An 18,845-nucleotide genomic window follows, 5' to 3' on the forward strand; every position below is an offset into this window, starting at 1 on the left:
GTCCCCAAGCTCCCAAGTCCCCAGGCCCCAAGTCCCCAAGCCCCCAAGTCCCCATGACCCCAAAGTCCCCAGGCCCCAAGTCCCCAAGCCCCCAAGTCTTCAGGCCCCAAATCCCCACACCCCAAGTCCCCAGGCCCCAAATCCCCACACCCCAAGTCCCCAGGCCCCAAGTCCCCAAGCCCCCAAGTCCCCATGACCCCAAAGTCCCCAGGCCCCAAGTCCCCAAGCCCCCAAGTCTTCAGGCCCCAAATCCCCACACCCCAAGTCCCCAGGCCCCAAATCCCCACACCCCAAGTCCCCAAGCCCCCAAGTCCCCAGGCCCCAAGTCCCCAGGCCCCAAGTCCAGAGCTCCAAGGAAAGGGTGGGGGCAGGACAGACGTGACCTCCAGCCACAGGACTGCTATGCCAGGGTGGTGCGTCAGTCCTTCCTCCAGCCAGCGAGGACCGAGGGACAGACCCCCCTGAGGAGCCTCAGCAGTATGAGGCAGCGCCCCAACCCACAGAAGACACACCTGCCACCGGCGTGCCCCTGACCGGGGTCTTGAGTGCCATTTGACCACCCGCCGGGCCCCCTGCTCCTCGCCCCCCAGGACGTGCTCTCCACACCGTGGCCGGAGCGAACCCTGAGGGGCACAGATCTGGCGCATCCCTGCTTACGACCCTCCCGAGTCGTCCGTCCCCGAGTCGTCCGTCGGGGCACCTGGGATGAAACTCAGCCTCTGGCGGCATCGGCCCCCTGGCCCTGCGGCCCTTCCAGCACCCGCGGGAGCCTGCTGCTCCCGGGGCGGCTTCCGGCCTCTGCCTCCTCCAAGCAGCCCAACTCGCACCCCAGCGTGCACCCCACCCCTGGTCTGTTTCCTCCGGGCTTTGAGCTTAACATTTTCCTCCGTGTTTATTTACTCTCCTCCTGCTGCACATGCTATAAACTCGGTGACAGCGGGAGCTCTTGGTGGCCCGTTGGCTTCTGAGGCCCCACAGGGGGTTCTCTGTTCACAGTTGCGGATGAACGAGGGAGGAAAGTCACGTCGGCCAGCGGGGGGCGCTACACACCGTGGCCTCCGGAGACACCGCAGCACTCGCGGCCGGGGCCCGGGCTGTGTGGGTGGCCTCAGCCTGCCTTGTCCGTGGCCGCAGCAGGCCCTCGAGGCCGGAGCCTCGTCCCCCGAGCCCCCCAGAGTCCACGCAGGGGGCAGCTGCCGGGCCTTCCCCATCCTGCCCGCCCAGCGCCCTGGAGGGCGGTGCTCCCCAGCCACACACAGCAGGCTCTGTGCGTGGGGAGATGGGGGGGGGTGCTCCCCGCTGGCTGGACCCTGAGCTGAGGAGGGGCTCGGGCGGGGCGTCCGGCCCGCCGGGAACGTGGTAGTCCTGGGACTGGAAACCCGCTTCAAACCACAGGCGGGCTCGGCGGCAGTGAACGACAAACACAGAGCGGAGGACGGCGCCCAGAACAGGGAGGACCGAGGACCGACCAGCCGCGTCGCTGATGAGCCTCGAGCGCGTCGTGCAGAGACACAGAGACCCGAGCCACCCCGTTCTGCGGACCCACAGAAAGGCCATCGGTGGCTGCCGGGGCTGGGGGTCCCGAGTGACTGGTCAACGGGTCTGGGTCTCCCCCAGCTGGGGCTGCCCGGCCCCCGCGCACGCTTACGGCTGAGCTGTGGGGTCGCGAAGTAAACCCCACACTGTCAGAAGCGACACATGCTGCCAGAGGCCATCCTGGCCTTCACGGACGACACAGGTTATGACACAGACAGAGCCACAGACTTAATTCCAGGAAAAAGAAAATGCACACGTGAAGCCTGCCTCTTGCCCCATCCCTACTCCAGCCGGGGTCAGGAGGCCCCGGGCACAGACAGCCCACCGGGGGCGGGCATGCACAGACAAGGCCCAAGGCACTGAAGGGTGGCCTCCCTGGAGGCAGGGGTGCATCCGGCTATGGCTTCTGCAGCCTCTCCCCGCTCACCTGCAGAGACACCCTGGCCCCAGGGCTGGGGGGGGGGGCTCTTTCTTGACGATGGGTGGGCACTGAGCAGGTGGCATCGCCCTCTCAGCCCCCGAGGCAGACCAGGTGCACAGCGGAGCGGGGCCCCAGCCCCAGTGCTGCGGGGGTGGGTGCCATCCAGGAAAGGCCAGTCTGCCCTCCAGGGCTGCCCCAGACAAGCTGAGCCCCTATGCCCCGCCCACTCTGCCAGGGCTGGTCCAGCTCCAGATGTGAAAAGATGCAGGGAAGGCGAGCTCTCCGAAACCCGGACCACACCCTGGCCTTTCCTCCGTGTGCCTTCTGGGGCCAAGTCAGACAGAGATGCCCTGCGGGCTGAGGAGGAGGCCCCACTGTGGGTCAAGGAAGGCTCTGGCCATGAAGAGGCCACCTCCTCCCCTCTCAAAGGGAAGCAGGGACTTCCAGCAGCTTCTGGTGAGAGGTAGGGAGGGGTGAGGGTGGGGGGAGCCCCTCCCCTGCAGGCTGTGTGGAGGGGTGGGCCCTGGGCCCCGCCCAGCTGCAGCACAACCACCCAGGAGGCAGGAACCGGGGCTCCCCCGAGCACCCTTCATCTGCCCCTGCCCTTGTGCCAAGCTCGAGCCAGCAGCCACTGAGGACAGAATTGGTGCGCGAGGGGCCGTCTGGCTTCCCTGCCTCGGCCCCTCCCAGCGTCATGCTGTGAAGGCCAAGGGGACAGGTGTGGGGGTTGCCACCTTGCCCAGCAGCGCCTTTGCCCCCACCCTGGGGTCTGAGCCCTGCGGGGAGGAGCCCTGGGACTCAGGGGCTGGTTGGAGCCGGCACCCCCAGCGTGGCTCAGACCCAACACTTCCCTTGGAGGTTCTTGTTCTGTCCATCTCCGCTCACCAGAGCTGTCCCAGACCCCACGGGCTTGGTTCTCCAGCTTCCTGACGATCCAGGAGCCCCAGGATCCTTCCAGTCACTTCTCACTGGTTTCGGTGGCTCAGGGCTGCTGACCGTCTCCCCCAGGCCCAACCGTCAGGTTTGTGGCACTGCTCTCTGCCCCCAGACCTCTGCCCTCGGGGGAGAAGCAGTCCCCAGGTCTCCATGCCTCCACCCTGCTGACCACAGAGGGAGCCCGAACTGTGCTGACGATGTCAAGGGCCCCCTGGCCCCCTGCCTAGTCAGACTCCACCCCAGGGAGCCCCTGCAGGAGCTGGGAGGGCAGAGGCCAGATCCTCCCTGTGGTCACTGGGGGCCTCACCTACCCAGTTCACCTCGACCTTCTAGAACCGGTCCTCCCCTCCACCCTTTGACCTGGGTGGGTCAGCTCTGCTGCTCCCAGCTCTAGGTTCCTGCACGGGCTCTCAGGGTCCCCTGCACCCCACCCACGTGCGCATAGCTTCTGTGTAAACACACGACCCACGTCCTCCTAATCTGTGGGTGCCCTCTGTGTCCCTCCAGGAAATGGGTCGGGGCTGGGCATCTCTGCCTGGGGCTTCGGGAGGGGCCCCTGCCCCCACCCTCACCTGGAATCCAAACCAGGCAGCTGCCTCCAATGCTCCTGTCCCTCGGGTACCTTCAGCACCCCGATCACAGGCTGCAGGCCACCGTGACCCTGCCCCAGCTTCAGTGTGCAGGGCAGTCAGGACGTGGGCTCTGCGGGCCTGGGTCGTCCCAGCCCCCACTGTTCAGCAGCCAGGCCCCCGTGCCTCCTCCTCTTGCCAAACCCGGGTGACGTGTCACGCACCTGATGGCAGGCCCGAGAGCTCGCACCCATGAGAGCACCTGCGGGGCCAGGTGGCGACCTCAACCACCAGCTTGCCTCAAGTCAGCCTCTGGCCCACTGGCAGCTGCCCCACCCGGGGTCTGGAGATCCTCCCATGTGCCGGGCCTCCGGTTTTGCTGGGGCAGCCACACTAAGTGTGGGAATGAGAAGAGAAGGAGGAAGAGGAGAGAAAGAGGGAGGGAAGAGGGAGGGGGGAGTGGAGAAGGGAGGAGGAGGAGGGAAGGGGTGGGAGGACAGAAGGAGGGAGAGAAGGAGGGGAGGGGAGGGGAGGGGAGGAGGGAGCAGGAGAGGGGAGGGAAGAGGGGAGGGGGAGAGAAATGGGGAAAAGGAGAGAGGGGAGAGGGGGGAGGAGAGGGATGTGAGGAGGGGAGGAAGCAGAGGGGAGGAGGAAGGGGATGGTGTCCTCCAGGCAGGAGAGGGGCTGACCCCACCTCGTTAGTGAGAGGCCACTGTGGGGTACCCGACCTGGAACCAGGGAGCAGCGCGTGCAGAGAAACGGGGTGGCCCGCTCTCTGGACCCTAGTGTCTCTCCTCCGTCTCTTCCCCTCCAGGGCCCCGGGCCAGGAGGGAGGCCCCTGTCCAGGTAAGAGGGGCTCGCGCAGACATGTCAGCACACACACACACACACACACACGCACACACGCACACACTCCAAGGAGTGGGCATGTGGGAGGCGGGGGGTAGGAAGAGCAGGAGAAGCCCATCCTGGCAAAGGGAGTGTGGACGGCACAGGATGGCCTCCTCGGGGTGCCGGGGAGGGGGCGGGGGCACCAGCCTGCAGCCCACCCTCCCCTGTTGTGTGGGCAAGTGAAGGTAGTGGGTCTGGGGGTGGGGACAGGGCTAACCATCCTCCGAGTCAGCCCCGCCTCTCCCGGCCCACAGAGGAGCCACGCAATACAGGGTCAATCGGGGAAACCGCGAGTCACAGGCCCCATGGGCAGAGACCTACACCACCCCTCCTGCACGAAATCCAGGCCCCTGCAACTCAGCCTGTGAAAAGTCTCCATCACCCTGAACCCTTGCTTTTCTCCAGTGGGCTTTGCTTCAGGACCCCTCCCATTTCCTTCTTCGCCATAAAATAATGTTTCTCTCCTTAGTTGGACTTGTCTGTGGTTTTGCCGTTAGCTTGCGTATCCCAAATTGCAATTCTGTGCCATTCCCCAATCAACCCATATCTGCTGGTAAAATAACTTTCATTCTTAAGGTCAACATGACCATTTAGTAAAGGGCCGGAGCCTCAAAGGAGGGATCTTGCCTCACCCAGAAGGCCCAGCCTTGGCCACTGGACAGGCACTGCCCCCGAGTCAGGAAAACAGCCCAGGCCTGGCCTCATCCTCAGGCCAGGCGGTAGCTTTGCTTCTCCACCGTGGCTGGGGCATTCAGGTAAGCTAGACCTGCCCACATGTCACACAGGACCCAATAGCCCAGGGAATCTGTCCATTCCCAGGTCCCTGTGCCAGCTGGGACTTCAACGTTCTGACCAGCGACCTAAACTGATGGTCAATCTCCCCCAGAAGACCTGGCCAGGACCCAGCCTCACTCCCCTTCTACTTCAAAGGCCACCTGAGTCCCATCGCCCAGACTATCCACCATCACCCCCCACCCTTTCCCACCTTCTCACAGGACCCTAGCCCCGCCCCGCCGCCCCCCCCCCGCCGCCTTCCGACACAGGCTCCGCCCCTCTCCTCGCTCCCGCCCCCTCCGCGTGTCCTGCGCAGGCCCGCCCCTCTGTTCGGCCCCGCCCCCTCCGCCCTGTCCCGCGCAGGCCCCGCCCTTCCGTTCGGCCCCGCCCTCTCCGCCGGGTCCTGCGCAGGCCCGCCCCTCTGTTCGGCCCCGCCCCCTCCGCCGGGTCCTGCGCAGGCTCGCCCGCAGGCTCCCGGTGACCCGCCAGACATGGTGAACCTGGGCCTGTCCCGGGTGGACGACGCCGTGGCCGCCAAGCACCCGGTGAGAAGGCCGCCTGGAACGCGGGCCCCCGACCTCAGCAGCTGACCTGAGCGGAGCGGGTAGAGGATCCGGGGGGGGGGGGGAGGGGTCCTCGTCAGGGAAGAGGGACAGGGACAGAGGGGGGGGGAGCCTCCTGCTGTAGGGACCGGGGCATCCTGGGTGGACATGCAGACAGGTGGGATGTGTCCAAGCCCTCAGGGCCTCACGATGAGGTCTCCTTCCTTACGGCCCGAAGGAGGGACGGGAGGGACGATAAAAGAAGCGGGAGGGGAACTGAGCCCTCAACCCCCTCCCTCATCCCAGGGACTCCGGGAGTATGCCGCGTGCCAGTCGAGCGCCTTCGTGAAGGGCATTTTCACCTTTGTCACAGGTAGGCTGGGTCCCCGTGTCCTGGGGTATGGAGAGACCTCGCCCTCCTGTCTCACCCTGACTCCCCGGCAGGTGGCGTCAGGTGCTGGGAGCCTGACAGGTGCCGGGGGCGCTCAGCACCTCGTGGACAGGCTGGCTGACGGGGACCTTGGCTCTTGGCAGGCACCGGTGCAACCTTCGGCCTGCAGATGTTCCTTCAGAGGAAGTTTCCGTACCCCTTCCAGTGGAAGGTGCTGGTGGCCGTAGGTGGGTACTCCGGGGCCTGTGCCTATGGCCTTGGAAATGCACCTGATTGCCAGAGGGGATGCTGGCTCTTCGGCAGGGGTGGGAGGCGTGCCTCCTGGGATGGGGTCCCGGTTCTCAGTGGGCGTCCTGCCGGGTCCATCACCACCATCTGCCCAGGTCCCCTTTCCCCTGAGAAGTGCAGAGACCCAGGCCCACAGCCCACTGGCCCCTGCCCCTGTCCCCAGTCACAGGCTCAGTGGCCAGCTATTGGGTGACCCGAGTGGAGTCGCACAGATGCAGCAACCTCTGGCTCTTCCTGGAGACGGGGCGGCTCCCCAAAGACCTGGACACAGGTGAGAGGCTTCTAGAGACAGGCGGCTCCCCAAAGACCCCGGGCACAAGGGAGAGGCTGGGGGCAGTGGGAAGCAGACCCTGAGGGCCCAGTGCCAGGGGCTGAGGCAGGCAAGCCCAGGGTCCAACGTGCAGGCTGGACAGGGCCTCTCCCTGCTGGCCTGTCCCTCCTGCAAGGGCGGGAGTGGGAGGCACGCCGGACCTTCCTGAGCCCTTCGTGCAGGAGGGGTCGGGGGCCCTGAGGTGGGGGGAGTGCAGAATGAGGAGTGGGGGCACCCCGAGAAGAGTGGCCAGACACCAAGCTGACTGATCTCAGGCCTGGTCAGCAGCTTAGGGTGCGGTTCTAGCCGGCTCCCTTTATCTCCTACAGATCGGCGCAGCTAGGAGAGCTCCAGCTGGGGCGCAGAAGACCTGGGCCAAAGACTTCCGGAACACAGCCCTCAGGGCGTCTGCACCCCAAACTGGCCCTCTCCCCCCACAAAGACCCTCCCCACACCCTAAGGTGACCCAGCGGGTGTCCCCTGCACACAGGCGTGGCCAGATCTGCCAAACCTGTGCAAACTGCTTCCACGCCGGCCCGGGAGGTCAGACCAGAAGGGCTGTCCCCATAGTGGTTGGCTCCCATAGGGCAGTGAGAAACACGGTGGCCACCGAGAGCTGCAGAGGGTCAGAGAGGCTCTGGGCACTTGGCGGAAGGGCCATCTGCATGCTCTGGTGCTCTGACACTCCCTGTCTGGCCCCGGCGTCCCCCACAGTCAGAGGTGACAGCTGCTGCTGGGGGTCGCTGGACAAATAAATGCCTTGCCCTTCTCCAGCCTGAGTTCTGCAGCCATCGGGAAGCACGTCACAGCAGCAAGATGAGAGACAGATGTCACCTTAGCATCATACACGGGAGGACCTGCCAGGGCAGTTCCTAACACTGAGCCCCAGAATCAGGCCCTGCGGGCACTGGAAGGCCACCACCATGACCTTGTCCTATGGGCCCGACTTCCACACAACCAGTCCCGGAGGGGCAGAGCAGAAGGTGTTCGGCCAATCAGCGCCTGACTCCCAAGAGACGAGGGGCAGGAAGCGGCTGTGCCTGCCTGCCTGCCATTCCAAACCCACCTATCAGACTCCGTCCTTCTCTCCAGGGGAGGAGGAAGCGAGGGGTGGGGGCAGGCCAGAGCTAGCTTGCAGAAGCTCCGTCCGCTTGGCAGGCAAGTTCTGGAGTGGGTAAGATGACACACCCCACCCCCCCCCAGCAGAGGAAGAGGCAGAGATCACATAAAACCTGGGCAAGTCCACCTTCCCAGTAACGCTGAGGACACACGGGCACAGGGCCACGCCGCCCCAGCCCCGGCTCAGCTCCCGTACCTCTCGGCCTAGCCAGTCGTTCGAAAGAATATTGTGCACCTACTGTGCAGCCGGGAATCTGTCAGCGGGAAGGCACAATGACGGGAAGCCCGGGATAACCACGGGGAGAGCAGGCCGGGGTTTGAGTTTTCTTTCGTGTCCAAGTGGGTGGTCGGGGACCCACAGGCCGTCAGGGGCCCGGGCTCCGTTTGGCCCGCTCCCTGCTGTGACGGCCTCTATTCCAGACCCACCTCGTGGTCCGAGACGGTGACAGCGGTGCTAGTTCCAGTCCCTGGGGAGGAGGACAGCTCCCTCCCACTTGTGCTTACACTCCATTGGCCAAAACAGAGTCCCATGATATCCCTGGTGCCAAGGCGCCTAGGGGGACAGCCTTGCTCTGGGCCACCACGTGCCCCACTAAAATTCAGAGGGTGTACATCTACGGAAGAAGGGAGAAGCAATATTGAGGGACAGTGAGCAGCCTGGCCTCAGGCCCTGGGAGAACAGGGGGCAGAATTGGCACTGTAGGGAGCAGACCAGGCCCTTGACGGGTCCTTCTAACCCCCTGAGGTCTCAGAGGGAGGGCAGAAGCTGAGCTTGGAGTTTTAAATGGGTCTGGACTCCCCTTTTAAAAACTGGCAATGACTTGGGGCGCCTGGGTGGCTCAGTCGGTTGAGCGTCCGACTTCAGCTCAGGTCATGATCTCGCGGTTCATGGGTTTGAGCCCCACATCAGGCTCTGTGCTGACCACTTGCTCAGAGCCTGGAGCCTCCTTCGGATTCTGTGTCTCCTTCTCTCTCTGCCCCTCCCCCACTCACACTGTCTCACTCTGTTTCTCAAAAATAAATTGTAAAAAAAAAAAAAAAAAAAAAAAAAAAAACTGGCAATGACCAGAAAGCCAAAAAGGTCTGTGTGAGGTCGTGGAGGACCTGCACGTGACAATATCTGAGTGAAGGCCATGGTCATGAGTGGGGTCCCCAGATTTACATGTTGGGCCCCTAACTCCCCGGACCTCAGAACATGACTGCACTTGGAGATCAGGCCTTTAAAGAAATGGTTGTGTTGAAACGAAGTGGGCTCTGATCCGCTCCGGCCTGTGTCCCTGTTAGGAGAGGAGGTCACAGACTCGCACGGAGGGACGGCCATGTGGGGACACAGCGAGAAGATGACCACCTACAAGCTCAGGAGGAGCCAGCTCTGCTAACACCTGGCCTCCAGGATGTGAGACGAGCAATCGCCATTGTTTCAGCCACCTGCCGCTTTGCTGTGGCGGCCCCTGCAAATCCACGCGGCGCCGCTGGAAAAAGTAACCCATCCGGTGTGCCTCCCACAGAGTCCCAGGCTGGCAGGTGTTCGGAGCGCTTAACCCCACGGGGAGCTTGGGCTGCACACGACCCCGCCTGGAGTAAGCGACATCGAAACTAGACCCGGGAATTGCCCCAGGAACGTGGAGGTGGAGCAGGGCGGGCTCCAGGCAGCAGGTGGAGGTCAGGGAGGGGTGAGGTCGTCGGGGCTGACAGCTGAGGTCTCGTGAGCCAGGTCGCCCCGGGTGTGGAATGTGAGCTTGGGGTGGGGTGAAGCAATGGAGATCCCATAAGGCAGAGATTAGAGGTTTTAGGAGGCTCAGCGGAGGACAGCCTTGGGGTATGGAGGGGATGGGGAGGGTACAGGGGGCTGGCGCGGGGTGCCGTGTCAAATCACCACAAATCACTTCCCTATGGAAAGTGCCTTGACCCCAGCAGTGCTCCTGAGCAGACGGCAGCTGACCCGAGCATGCAGGGGGCAACCCCAAGGCTGGCGGGGGGCACAGAAAGGGGGCAGGGAGGGCCGGGATCTCCAGGGCCCCGTGGTTGAGAATCTCGGCCCCCATCACAATGGGCTGAGATTCCGGGGACGTGAACTGCTTGCGGCTCTGTTGAACAGGCCCAGGACGAGGAGGGCGGGAGCTGCACGGGGACCTGGAGGACCCTGACGGCCACCATGAAGGCAGGCAGTGAGGCGGATGTGGAGGGGCAGATCCAGGAGCTGAAGACAATCACTCGGCTCCAGGGTGAGCCCTCCACCCCCCCCCCCCCCCACTGGACCAGCCTGCCTGGCCCCATGCAGGGCCCCGGGGCTTTCAGATCTAACACAGGGCCAGTTCAGGGCAAACAGGGGCTAGTGGCCACCCCCCCCCAGACGGACCTGCGAGGAGGGATCCAAAGGGTCTGCCATGCAGGGGGCTTCACGGAGATTTGTGAGCACGGTGAGCCCCAAAGCCAGAGGGGACGTCCTCTGGCCATTGGGTCTGGAAGGGATCACAGGACGCGCCCACCTCTGGCTGCCACCTCACGTCCCCCACTGCGCAGCACAGCCATCACTAAGAGCCATCCAGATAAGCACTGCTGGGCAGTGAAGCCTGTGGCCCTCTAGTGGGGGCAGGAAGGAGCATCTCCGTGCCCCCCCCTCCCCCCACCAGAGCAATGCCGGGCACTGCAGATCCAGGCCGTAAAGGAGAAGACGGTCAAGAACAGAGCCACGCTGGCTCTCCTGCACAGCACCATCCGCCGTGGGGCCCAGGACTGGGCTGTGGCCAAGAAGGTGAGCAGCCCTGCTCCCCCTCCCTGCTGACCACGGGCTGGGGGTGGGCACATGCTGAAACAGGCCCACACACAAGGGGACAACAAGGACCTCCCCCTTTTCCCCCCGCTCTTACCTCTCAGGAGCCAGGGGGCATCTTGGGGAGGGGCTCCCCAGGACCTGTCACTCCAGCAAGCCCGATGGGCAGGTTCCCCACCGCCCACCCCAGATGGCAGGGTGGGCCTGATGGGGAGCTTTTCCTGGGCTCCCCCTACAGCAGGGGCCCCTCTGGCTCTCTGGCCATGCAGGGGAGACCTGGGTCCTCTTCTCCTGACTCCCATCACTTCTGAGCTGGGGTAGCCTGGATGGGCCCTCGCTGCTGGGCTAGCACAGGCTAGAGAGGCCCCGGGGAGAATGCCTGGGGGGAGGGACTGGCGGCTGGGGGTACACAGGGAGACCGGGGTCCCAGCTCAGCCACCACCGCTCTGCAGTATGACCAGCAGACCATCTCCAAGGCCTGCGGGAAGGACATGTCCATGAGGTCGGCGCACTGTCGCTGCTCCATGGAGGTAAAGTGGCAGGAGGGATCCCTCGGCCTCGCCCGGCCAGCGCACCGCCCCCCTCCCCCCCCCCCCCCCCCCCCCGACCACCACCACTAAACCACGTTGCGGAGCCGGTGGCGGGCAGAGCGAGTTCCCAATCCCAGGGGTCCCGCCCCGCCAGCCCCGCTGTGCGCGGTCCCCGCGGCCCTTTGCGCACCCACGCGCGGGCCGTGCCCTCCCCGACCCAGGTGGCGCGGGAGAAGCTGCGAAAGTACGTCTTCGACCGCGTGAACGTGCACAACGTACTGATCCACCTGGTGCGACGGCGGGAGCAGAAGCTGGAGAGCATGAAGCTGGAGCTGGCTAGTTTGCGGAGGCAGCCCGACCACACCGAGGAGGAGCAGCGCCTGCGGCAGGTGGCGGGCGGGGCGGGGCGGGGCCTCCGGTGGGAGGGGCGAAGCTCCTCCGGGAGGCGGGGCCCCGGGAGAGAGGGACGGGACTCCGTTGGACGGCGGGGCTGGGAGAAAGCCACACGGGCAAACCCTCCCTGGAAGAAAGCGCAGCCTCCCCGGCCGGCCTCCAGGTGGGCAACCACGCGGTCTGTCCCAAAGCACTGTGTGCCCTCGGGCGACCCCCAGGTCATCCGCCAGCTGGAGAACAACATTGAAAAGACCGTGATGAAGATCACCGCAAGCCAGAACATCTACCTGCTGTACGTGGGCCTGCTGGATTATCTGAAGAAAGTGAGCCCCCTCACCCCACACCTCAGCCCAGGGAGGTCATCTGGCCCGGAGGGCGGGAGTGTCAGGTCCCAGCCTGCACGCAGGGCTAGGACCTCAGTGGGGACCTCAGCCTCCGGGGCAGGGCCACCCCTGCCACCACCACCCCCTCCCGTGGGGAGGGGGCTGCAACTCTCCTCCAGGCCGGTTTGCCTCTGGGACGGAGCCCTGCTTTAGGCCCCAGCTGAGCAGGGACACCCTGCACCTGTAGGTGGAAAACATTCCATCAAGAACGTGTAATTTGCTGTTTCAAAAAGGCATATTATGGGACACATCAGAATTGTTTGGGTTTTCTTGCACATACTTGATGGTTCGGTTTTTATCTTGCCCCATCCTTTATCGTTGCCTGGCCTCCGAGGGCAAAAGATGGGCCCTGAGCCTTCAGAAGGTCCCTCATCCCAGAGGGACTTCATAGACGGCAGGCCAGTAACCTGGAGCTTGCTGCCCAGCTCTTTTAAGCCAGCCGCCCCGCCCCCAGCAGAGGAGGCCTGGAGGAGGCCCCCAGGGGCCACAAGTCCCACCGGGAGGGAAGGCCTCCCTCTTCACGGGGAGGAAGAGGACCAGAAGATGGGAGGACTGGACGGTGGGGGCCCTGGTGCCGAGAGGAGGAGGGGCACAGGGAGAATGAGGAAGTTGTCCACACTCCCTCACCCCAAGGCCGGGGCAGGGGGAGTCCTGGAGGGCAGCGCAGCGAGCCAGGTGACAGGTGGAGATGTGGTGGGATGGGCAGACACCGGCACTCTTCCTGGCTGGGGTCACAGCCCCCCAGGCTCTGCCCAAGCTGCACAGGCAGGTGTCACGGTGCTCCTGTCTGTCCCTCTTGCCTCAGCCCCCTATTCCTAGACTCAGCCGAGGCCCTGCACACCTCGCCTTCCTGGGCCCACCACCCCACTCCGGCTGTTACCTGGGGTCCAGACCTCCTTCATGTGGCCAATTATGTCCCCCCCAGGGGGCATGTTCTTTTCAGAACATACGCAGTTTTTAAAAATAACTCCTGGGGTCATCTGTATTTTTTTTTAAACTAGGGAAATTCTACATTATGTAGTTATTAACAACAAACGACTAAGGGTCAAGATATATTAGATATTGGGGCGCCTGGGCGGCTCAGTCGGTTGAGCGTCCGACTTCAGCTCAGGTCATGATCTCACAGCTCATGAGTTTGAGCCCCGCGTCAGGCTCTGTGCTGACAGTTCGGAACTTGGAGCCTGGAGCCTGCTTCAGATTCTGTGCCTCCCTCTCTCTCTGCCCCAACCCACTCACATTCTGTCTCTGTCTCCATCAAAAATAAATAAACATTAAAAAAAATTTTTAAGATATATTAGATATATACGAGCCTGGCTCTGAGCTTAATACTTCATTGCATATAGATTCTGACAGCAGCCTTGTGAAAGAACCAATTATCAATAGGTGGGCACACTCAGAAGTTAAGTGGCTTTCCCAAGTCCCCCTAGCCCGCTGGTCAGGGCAGCCTTGGCCTTGAGCCCTAGTCTCTGACCCCACGTCCGCGTTTCGAGCCCCTCTGCTATGCTTCAGACAGCAGCCACTCCCCAGCCGCAGGCTCCCCCGGGGTGGGGCACAGTCACCGCTCACCCGGTGCGACACCCCCATCACAGCCTCCTTGGAAGCGTGTCTGAGTGTCCTGGGCAGTGGGAAGGCCCACCAGGGAAATGCCGTCTGCCCTCCTGAAACGGCGCTTTCCCTGCTCTGTGCCTGGTGGGGGCTGGGGCCCCAGGCCGGACCCTCCAGTGTCCTCAGGGCCCACACTGTCTGGGGTAAGGAGTGAGGGGCAGCATCTGCTTGGCCTGGAGCCCCGGGGCCATCGGTTTCTGTGCCCACCTGCTCCCGCCCCTTTCGATGCAGGAACTGGCCAGCTACCCCACAGGGCTGGACAAGCTGCAGAATCTCGTGGGTGACTACTGCTCAGAACTGTCAGACATGACCGTCATGTCCCAGGATGCCATGATGATTACAGATGAGGTCAAGGTGAGCTCAGGTCCCAGGCCTGGGGATCCCGCAGGTCCCTGTCTCTGACCCGTCGGGCCCAGGGTCTGCAGGGACACTCACAGCCTGCGCTGCCCACAATCACTGGAGGGACCCAGCAGCCACCTCACTGGCCTGCTCTGCTCACACACTAGGCCCCTGGACAGAAAGAGTCGCCCCTGGGCATGGAAGCCAAGAGGCAGACACAGGAGGGAGAGAGTTAGCCCGGTGCAGACAGAGGCCATCCGTTCACCAGGTCTGCACCAAGGCCTTCTCAAAGCCTTTGTAAGTCAGGCGTGCATCCTCCTCCTGATGGGGGCAGTGTAAGGAACCATCCAGCGGTCCATGAAGAAATGTCACACAACCACTGGGCCATGCTGCAGAGACGAGTGGGTGATGTGGGGCCACTGTGGGGCCCTTAGCTGCTAAGGGAGGCAGTGCTCAAGTAGGGCTCTGCATCTAACCGAGCAGTCCCAACCCTAGAGGACGAAGGACAACCAAGGTCCTGGGGCATAACGGGGCCAAAGGAGGCACGGCTGGCTGGAACAGAGCAGGTGCAGAGGAAGGGAGCCTTTGAACCAGTGGAGGCAGTGGGGCGGGGGGGGGGGGGAAGGTGCTGGCCCCCCACCCGACCTGGAGCTCTGGGAGGAGAAATTTGCGTTTCAAAAACGGCCATGCTCTGGCTGCAGAGGCTAAGGGTGAGCAGAGTCCAGATCCTGGTTGCATGGAACAGACCAGCGGTAGAGCTGGGTGCCTGGTCATCACTGGGGCCCCAAAGCCTCTAAAGGTCACCCGATGAAGTGTGGGGCCAAGTCAGATGTGGACAGGGGTGGGGAGGGCAGCGTGCAGGACGCAAGGGCAGGTGTGGAGGGATGATAGATTTAGCCGCCCAAGCAGGACACTGGGGAAGAGACGGGGACTGGGGGAAGATGTTGACTTCCTTTTTAGACTGGGGCATCACTCCAGTGAGTTGTCAGTGGAGCCGGCTGAGGCAGTGGGGGGCCCAGGCTACAGAGAGAAACGGGGTCCCTGAGCCGAAGCTGCAGTTGCAGAAGGCAGCACCCCCAGGGGCCAGGTGGGAGAAGCGTCCAGAGAGGAGAACGGAGGGCCGGAAGGACTACGAAAGCCGCAGGCCTGGGCACGTTAGAACGAAGGGGACAGCCGAGAGCTTCCAACACTAGTCCCAAACCTAGAAGATCGGGACTGAAACCGCCGGCCGGCTGGACTTAGCACCACGGAAGCCATGGTGAGACGTACCCCTGCCCCACCGCCTGCGTCCCCAGATGAACATGAGGCAAGCGGAGGCGACTTTCATCGAGGAACGCAGGGCCCGGGAGAACCGGCTCAACCAGCAGAAGAAGCTGATCGACAAGATCCACACGAAGGAGACCAACGAGAAGTTCCGCAGGGTGAGTCCCTGCAGGACCCTGGGAGCGCACGGCAGCGGGAGGCCCCGCCCCCGCAGAAGATGTCGCTCATCCCCTCCTCCCCCTCCTCCCAGGGCCGGCGGGACTTGGACTTCCCCTCCAGTCTCATGGGTGCAGAAACCGTGAAAGGTAACCTGAAAGGTAACCGCTCAGCTCTCTGCCCGCCCCCAGCCGGGGTCCCAGAAGGCCGGCAGGGACTCAGGTCTCTGCGAGGGCTGCCGGGGCGAGGGAGACAGACGGGCCCCTGCCTGTCCCCACTAACCTGCAGAGGCTGAGTGCCAGCAGACACAGCCCACCCTGCAAGGCACTGCTCCCAACCTTGGGCTTGCTGCTGAGTGGGCTCGAGCCCCCAGTTTTCTCAGCTGTAAAACGCACTTAACGGTGCGGTCCCCTGGCTTCCCAAGGCTCGACCGCCCAGTGATTCCTCAGAAGGGTTGTGTCAAGCCCCCCGGGTCCCCGTGCTGCCTCTGAGAAGTGCCAGGAAGCACCCATGCCAGGCACCCCCTGGATGGAGCTGCCCTGGGGCATCCCTGAAGGGCCAGCTGAGGGGGCGGGGGGAGCAGGGCAAAACGCAGGGAACTCCGACGGCCACCCGCTCAGCTGGGCATGCAAGGAGGTGTCTGATGGCCTCGGGCAAAGCTCCCGTGACCCTCCTGCATGCTGGCCACCCTTCCCCTCTGCTCTGCCCAGTGAGGAAAAGAGAGACCTCCCAGGCTGACATCCAGTACCAGACAGACGTGACTGCTTTGGTGGAGAAAGTAAAGACGGCTGTGCAATGCTCCCACCTCTGGGTACTGCCCCCTGGCACTCCTGGGGTGTGAGTGGAAGGCAGGGGGCCCCCGCCCCAGCCCAAAGCCTGCCGCGGGTACCTCTTGAATGAACGTGGGCACAGAGCTGTGGCTTCACGGCTGAGAGTAGAGAGCACACCGGGACAGGGTTGGCACATCCGAGCCACATTCCAAGGGCCACACACGGCCCGCTGGGACTGGAGGGAGGACCCAAATGCCGAGACCTTCACCTACAATCCTGTCCCTTCCTGAACTGCCAGGACCACGATGAGAGCCCGACACTGCCTGGCCCTTCCGTTTAATCCGATCTGGCTTTATTATTAGTAAGCTTAGCTCCCATCCACGGCCCTGACTTTGGACGAGTGGTTCAGAGCCCCCAGCAGTCTCTCAGGGGTGCTCTCCTTGCCTCTGCCTTGGGGTGTCTGCCCTCTCTGCTCGTGCTGTGAGCGACACGCGGGGCCTCACATAAAGCGCTTCACCCAGTGCCTGGCCGCGGTCAGCATCGTTCCTGACCGCGGGGGGGGGGGGACCCCGGAAGAAACCAGTTCTGGGGGGGCCCCTGCCTGCCTGGCCCACACCCGCTTCTCTCCCCACGGGCCCGGCCAGGACATCGCCGGCCGCTTCCTGGCTCAGAGGACCACGGAAGAGAACCTCGGGCTGCAGGTGGAGGGCTGCGAGCGGCGGCGGCGGCAGCTGGAGGCCCTGATGAAGAAGCTGGAAGCGGAGGAGACCGCGCTCAAGTTCCGCCAGACGCCCAGCTCCGCCAGGTACCCCAGGAGAGGCCCCTGCCTTCCGCCGGGGCCACCCAGCGGGGCCCTCGTGAACGGCCCATGTGGGCGGGGCCCGGCTCAGAGCCCAGGGCGTCGGCTGCCAACGGGCCTGTGGGTAGCCTGGCAGGTGGGCCGCGAAGGCCCAGCCGGGCGATGCCACGTGCCCACAGCTGAGCCCTTGAGCCCCCGAGTCTAGCACGACACCCGACGCAGGTCTGTGGCCGCCTGCCCTCGACTCTGTGCCACCTCCCTCCCCACCGTGCTCAACAGCTTTAAGTCTGTCGAGAAGAAAATGAAGGACATGCTGAGAGAGGAGGAAGAAAGGCTCCAGCTGGCCTACTCCAACATGACCAAGAGCCAGAAGCTGCTGCTGACCATCCAGATGGGCATTGACAACCTCCACGCCCGGCTGATCGGCGTTGCGCCGCCCACAGCCCAGGTACCAGCCGCAGTGCGGCGGAGCCTTCTGCACGGAGGGTCCCTGGGAGAAGCCAGGGTAGATGAGACCCTTCTCCGGGCCTACAGAAAGAAGTGCTCTCCAACACCCTCGACGTGTCCAGCAAGCTGGCATACTGTGAGGGAAAGCTCCTGTTCCTGGCCGACAGACTGCAGGCGCTGTCCACGACCGAGGAGGTAGCCCGAGGCTGGGGGTGCCTGTTCGTCCCATGTACCCTTGGAGCTGACGGTGCCCTGTGCCCTGCAGGTCAACGCAAAGGTGAGGGATACCCTGGAGTCCTCAACTCTGAAGGAGAAGCAGAACCAGAGGATCAGCTTTGAAGACCTGGAGGACGATGTGATAGGTACAGGCTCGGGGCTGGGGGCCGGGCCGCCCGGCATTGGGGAGGGGGCATGTGGCAGATGGTTCTTTCTGGCCAGGACAGCCTAGAGGCACGGGGGGGGGGGGGGGGGCTACGAGGACAGACAGTCCTTGTACCCATGGGATTTTAATTCAGGGAAGGGACTTAGTGAGGACATGGAGAGGCTGCTGCTGTCAAAAGGAGAATTTACTAACTTTCCTGACACATGGGAGCATCACTGCCCGTGAGGCGGCGGAGAGGAGCAGGGGGAAGGCCGAGGCCAGAGCCTTTATGGGGGTTTCTGTGGGAAAGGCAGGGGAGGGCAGGGTAAACAGCTTCGGATGGGCTTTTGGAATAATTCCAGTGGGCTTGCCGTGTAGGGGCCGTCCCCAGTTGTCTGGTGCCTGGGCCTGGGTTGATTCAGGCGGAGGATTATTGACCTGGTGTGAGAGTGCGACGTAGAAAGGGGGCCGGGGGGTGTGGGCTCTGGATCGCTCGCTCGGTTTGCGGGAGAGACGCTCCCAGCGGGCGAGGCTTCTGCTGTCTCTAAGGATTGGCCAGCCCTGCGAGGGGACAGCCTCTCCCCGGGTCTGTAAGACCCCACATGCCAGGGCATCAGGAAGATAGAAAATAAGAAAAAATTGCTAATAGCTGGCCGGGTGATGGATGCAGGCCGACAAAGCCCGCACTGTAAGCGAGTTCGCTGGAGCAGAGGGGCTGCAGAGTGCAGCTGCCCTCCTCCTGGACCTCCTTTCTAGAAACCTTCCAGTTCGCAGACGTGGACCACAGCTACGTCCCCTCGCGGGCCGAGATCAAGAGGCAGGCCCGGTGGCTGATCGAGGGGAGGCTCAAGCTGGCCAAGAAAAAGAAGAAGTAACCGGGAGGAGGAGCCCCTGCCCCGCCCCGCAGCCCTCGCCCCCCAGCCGGCGCTCTGTTACACAAATAAACATTTTTCCAGGACTGCCGGGGGGGACCGCGGGAGAGGAGTCTCGGAAATGAACCCTGCGGGGACGCAGACGCGGGGGGATCCCGTTGGGAAGTCTGCGGAAATGTGTGGTGCTGGGTGAGGGGCCAGGGTTAGGGGGTGAAGGGCGGTGGGGGGGAGGGGTCCGGCGAGCAAGCGGACAGGTGTCAAGCGCCTTCTGCGAGCCCGGGGACCGCCCCGAAGGCCGGGCGGCTGGCTGACGTGGCTCCGCGCGCACCTCCGGCCCACTGCCCCGCGCATGCGCGCACCCCCATCCCGCCGCACAG

The 18,845-nt window shown here is 63.8% G+C and overlaps 3 protein-coding genes across 4 annotated transcripts; all 3 read left to right on the forward strand.

The window, feature by feature from the left end:
* Window positions 1-1,935: 1,935 nt before the first annotated feature.
* Window positions 1,936-3,718, forward strand: LOC123592761 (collagen alpha-1(III) chain-like). Its single transcript, XM_045468095.1, has 3 exons — window positions 1,936-2,420; window positions 2,846-2,978; window positions 3,401-3,718. The coding sequence occupies exons 1-3, from the start codon at window positions 1,936-1,938 to the stop codon at window positions 3,716-3,718; spliced, it is 936 nt and encodes a 311-aa protein (XP_045324051.1).
* Window positions 3,719-5,537: 1,819 nt separating this feature from the next.
* On the forward strand, window positions 5,538-7,431 carry TMEM141 (transmembrane protein 141). Its single transcript, XM_045469234.1, has 5 exons — window positions 5,538-5,672; window positions 5,976-6,042; window positions 6,204-6,287; window positions 6,512-6,619; window positions 6,988-7,431. Exons 1-5 carry the CDS (start codon window positions 5,619-5,621, stop codon window positions 6,999-7,001), a joined length of 327 nt encoding a protein of 108 aa, XP_045325190.1. The 5' UTR covers window positions 5,538-5,618; the 3' UTR covers window positions 7,002-7,431.
* A 2,463-nt stretch (window positions 7,432-9,894) lies between these two features.
* On the forward strand, window positions 9,895-18,811 carry CCDC183 (coiled-coil domain containing 183). 2 transcript variants are annotated; one of them, XM_045469226.1, is made up of 14 exons: window positions 9,895-10,002; window positions 10,411-10,532; window positions 11,003-11,080; window positions 11,302-11,469; window positions 11,692-11,796; window positions 13,693-13,815; window positions 15,096-15,221; window positions 15,314-15,380; window positions 15,930-16,030; window positions 16,634-16,794; window positions 17,068-17,236; window positions 17,323-17,430; window positions 17,501-17,597; window positions 18,353-18,811. In XM_045469226.1, exons 1-14 carry the CDS (start codon window positions 9,933-9,935, stop codon window positions 18,469-18,471), a joined length of 1,614 nt encoding a protein of 537 aa, XP_045325182.1. In that variant the 5' UTR covers window positions 9,895-9,932; the 3' UTR covers window positions 18,472-18,811. The 2 variants fall into 2 exon arrangements, with proteins under 2 accessions (XP_045325182.1, XP_045325184.1); XM_045469228.1 differs by having other exon boundaries at window positions 15,314-15,368.
* The last annotated feature ends 34 nt before the right edge of the window (window positions 18,812-18,845 follow it).

Source organism: Leopardus geoffroyi, chromosome D4 (assembly GCF_018350155.1).
Source record: "Leopardus geoffroyi isolate Oge1 chromosome D4, O.geoffroyi_Oge1_pat1.0, whole genome shotgun sequence".
NCBI classification, from domain to species: Eukaryota; Metazoa; Chordata; class Mammalia; order Carnivora; family Felidae; genus Leopardus; species Leopardus geoffroyi.

What these genes read in the sequence shown, in the direction of transcription:
- TMEM141 (XM_045469234.1), top strand. Translation starts at nt 5,619, where the DNA reads ATGGTGAACCTGGGCCTGTCCCGGGTGGACGACGCCGTGGCCGCCAAG. An exon ending in CCGTGGCCGCCAAGCACCCG is followed by an intron (nt 5,673 to 5,975) that starts GTGAGAAGGCCG and finishes CCCTCATCCCAG; the next exon opens with GGACTCCGGGAGTATGCCGC. An exon ending in GAAGGTGCTGGTGGCCGTAG is followed by an intron (nt 6,288 to 6,511) that starts GTGGGTACTCCG and finishes CCCTGTCCCCAG; the next exon opens with TCACAGGCTCAGTGGCCAGC.
- LOC123592761 (XM_045468095.1), top strand. Translation starts at nt 1,936, where the DNA reads ATGGCTTCTGCAGCCTCTCCCCGCTCACCTGCAGAGACACCCTGGCCC. An exon ending in CCAGCAGCTTCTGGTGAGAG is followed by an intron (nt 2,421 to 2,845) that starts GTAGGGAGGGGT and finishes TCCGCTCACCAG; the next exon opens with AGCTGTCCCAGACCCCACGG. An exon ending in CCCCCAGGCCCAACCGTCAG is followed by an intron (nt 2,979 to 3,400) that starts GTTTGTGGCACT and finishes GTGTCCCTCCAG; the next exon opens with GAAATGGGTCGGGGCTGGGC.
- CCDC183 (XM_045469226.1), top strand. Translation starts at nt 9,933, where the DNA reads ATGAAGGCAGGCAGTGAGGCGGATGTGGAGGGGCAGATCCAGGAGCTG. An exon ending in TGCTGGATTATCTGAAGAAA is followed by an intron (nt 11,797 to 13,692) that starts GTGAGCCCCCTC and finishes CTTTCGATGCAG; the next exon opens with GAACTGGCCAGCTACCCCAC. An exon ending in CAGACGCCCAGCTCCGCCAG is followed by an intron (nt 16,795 to 17,067) that starts GTACCCCAGGAG and finishes CGTGCTCAACAG; the next exon opens with CTTTAAGTCTGTCGAGAAGA.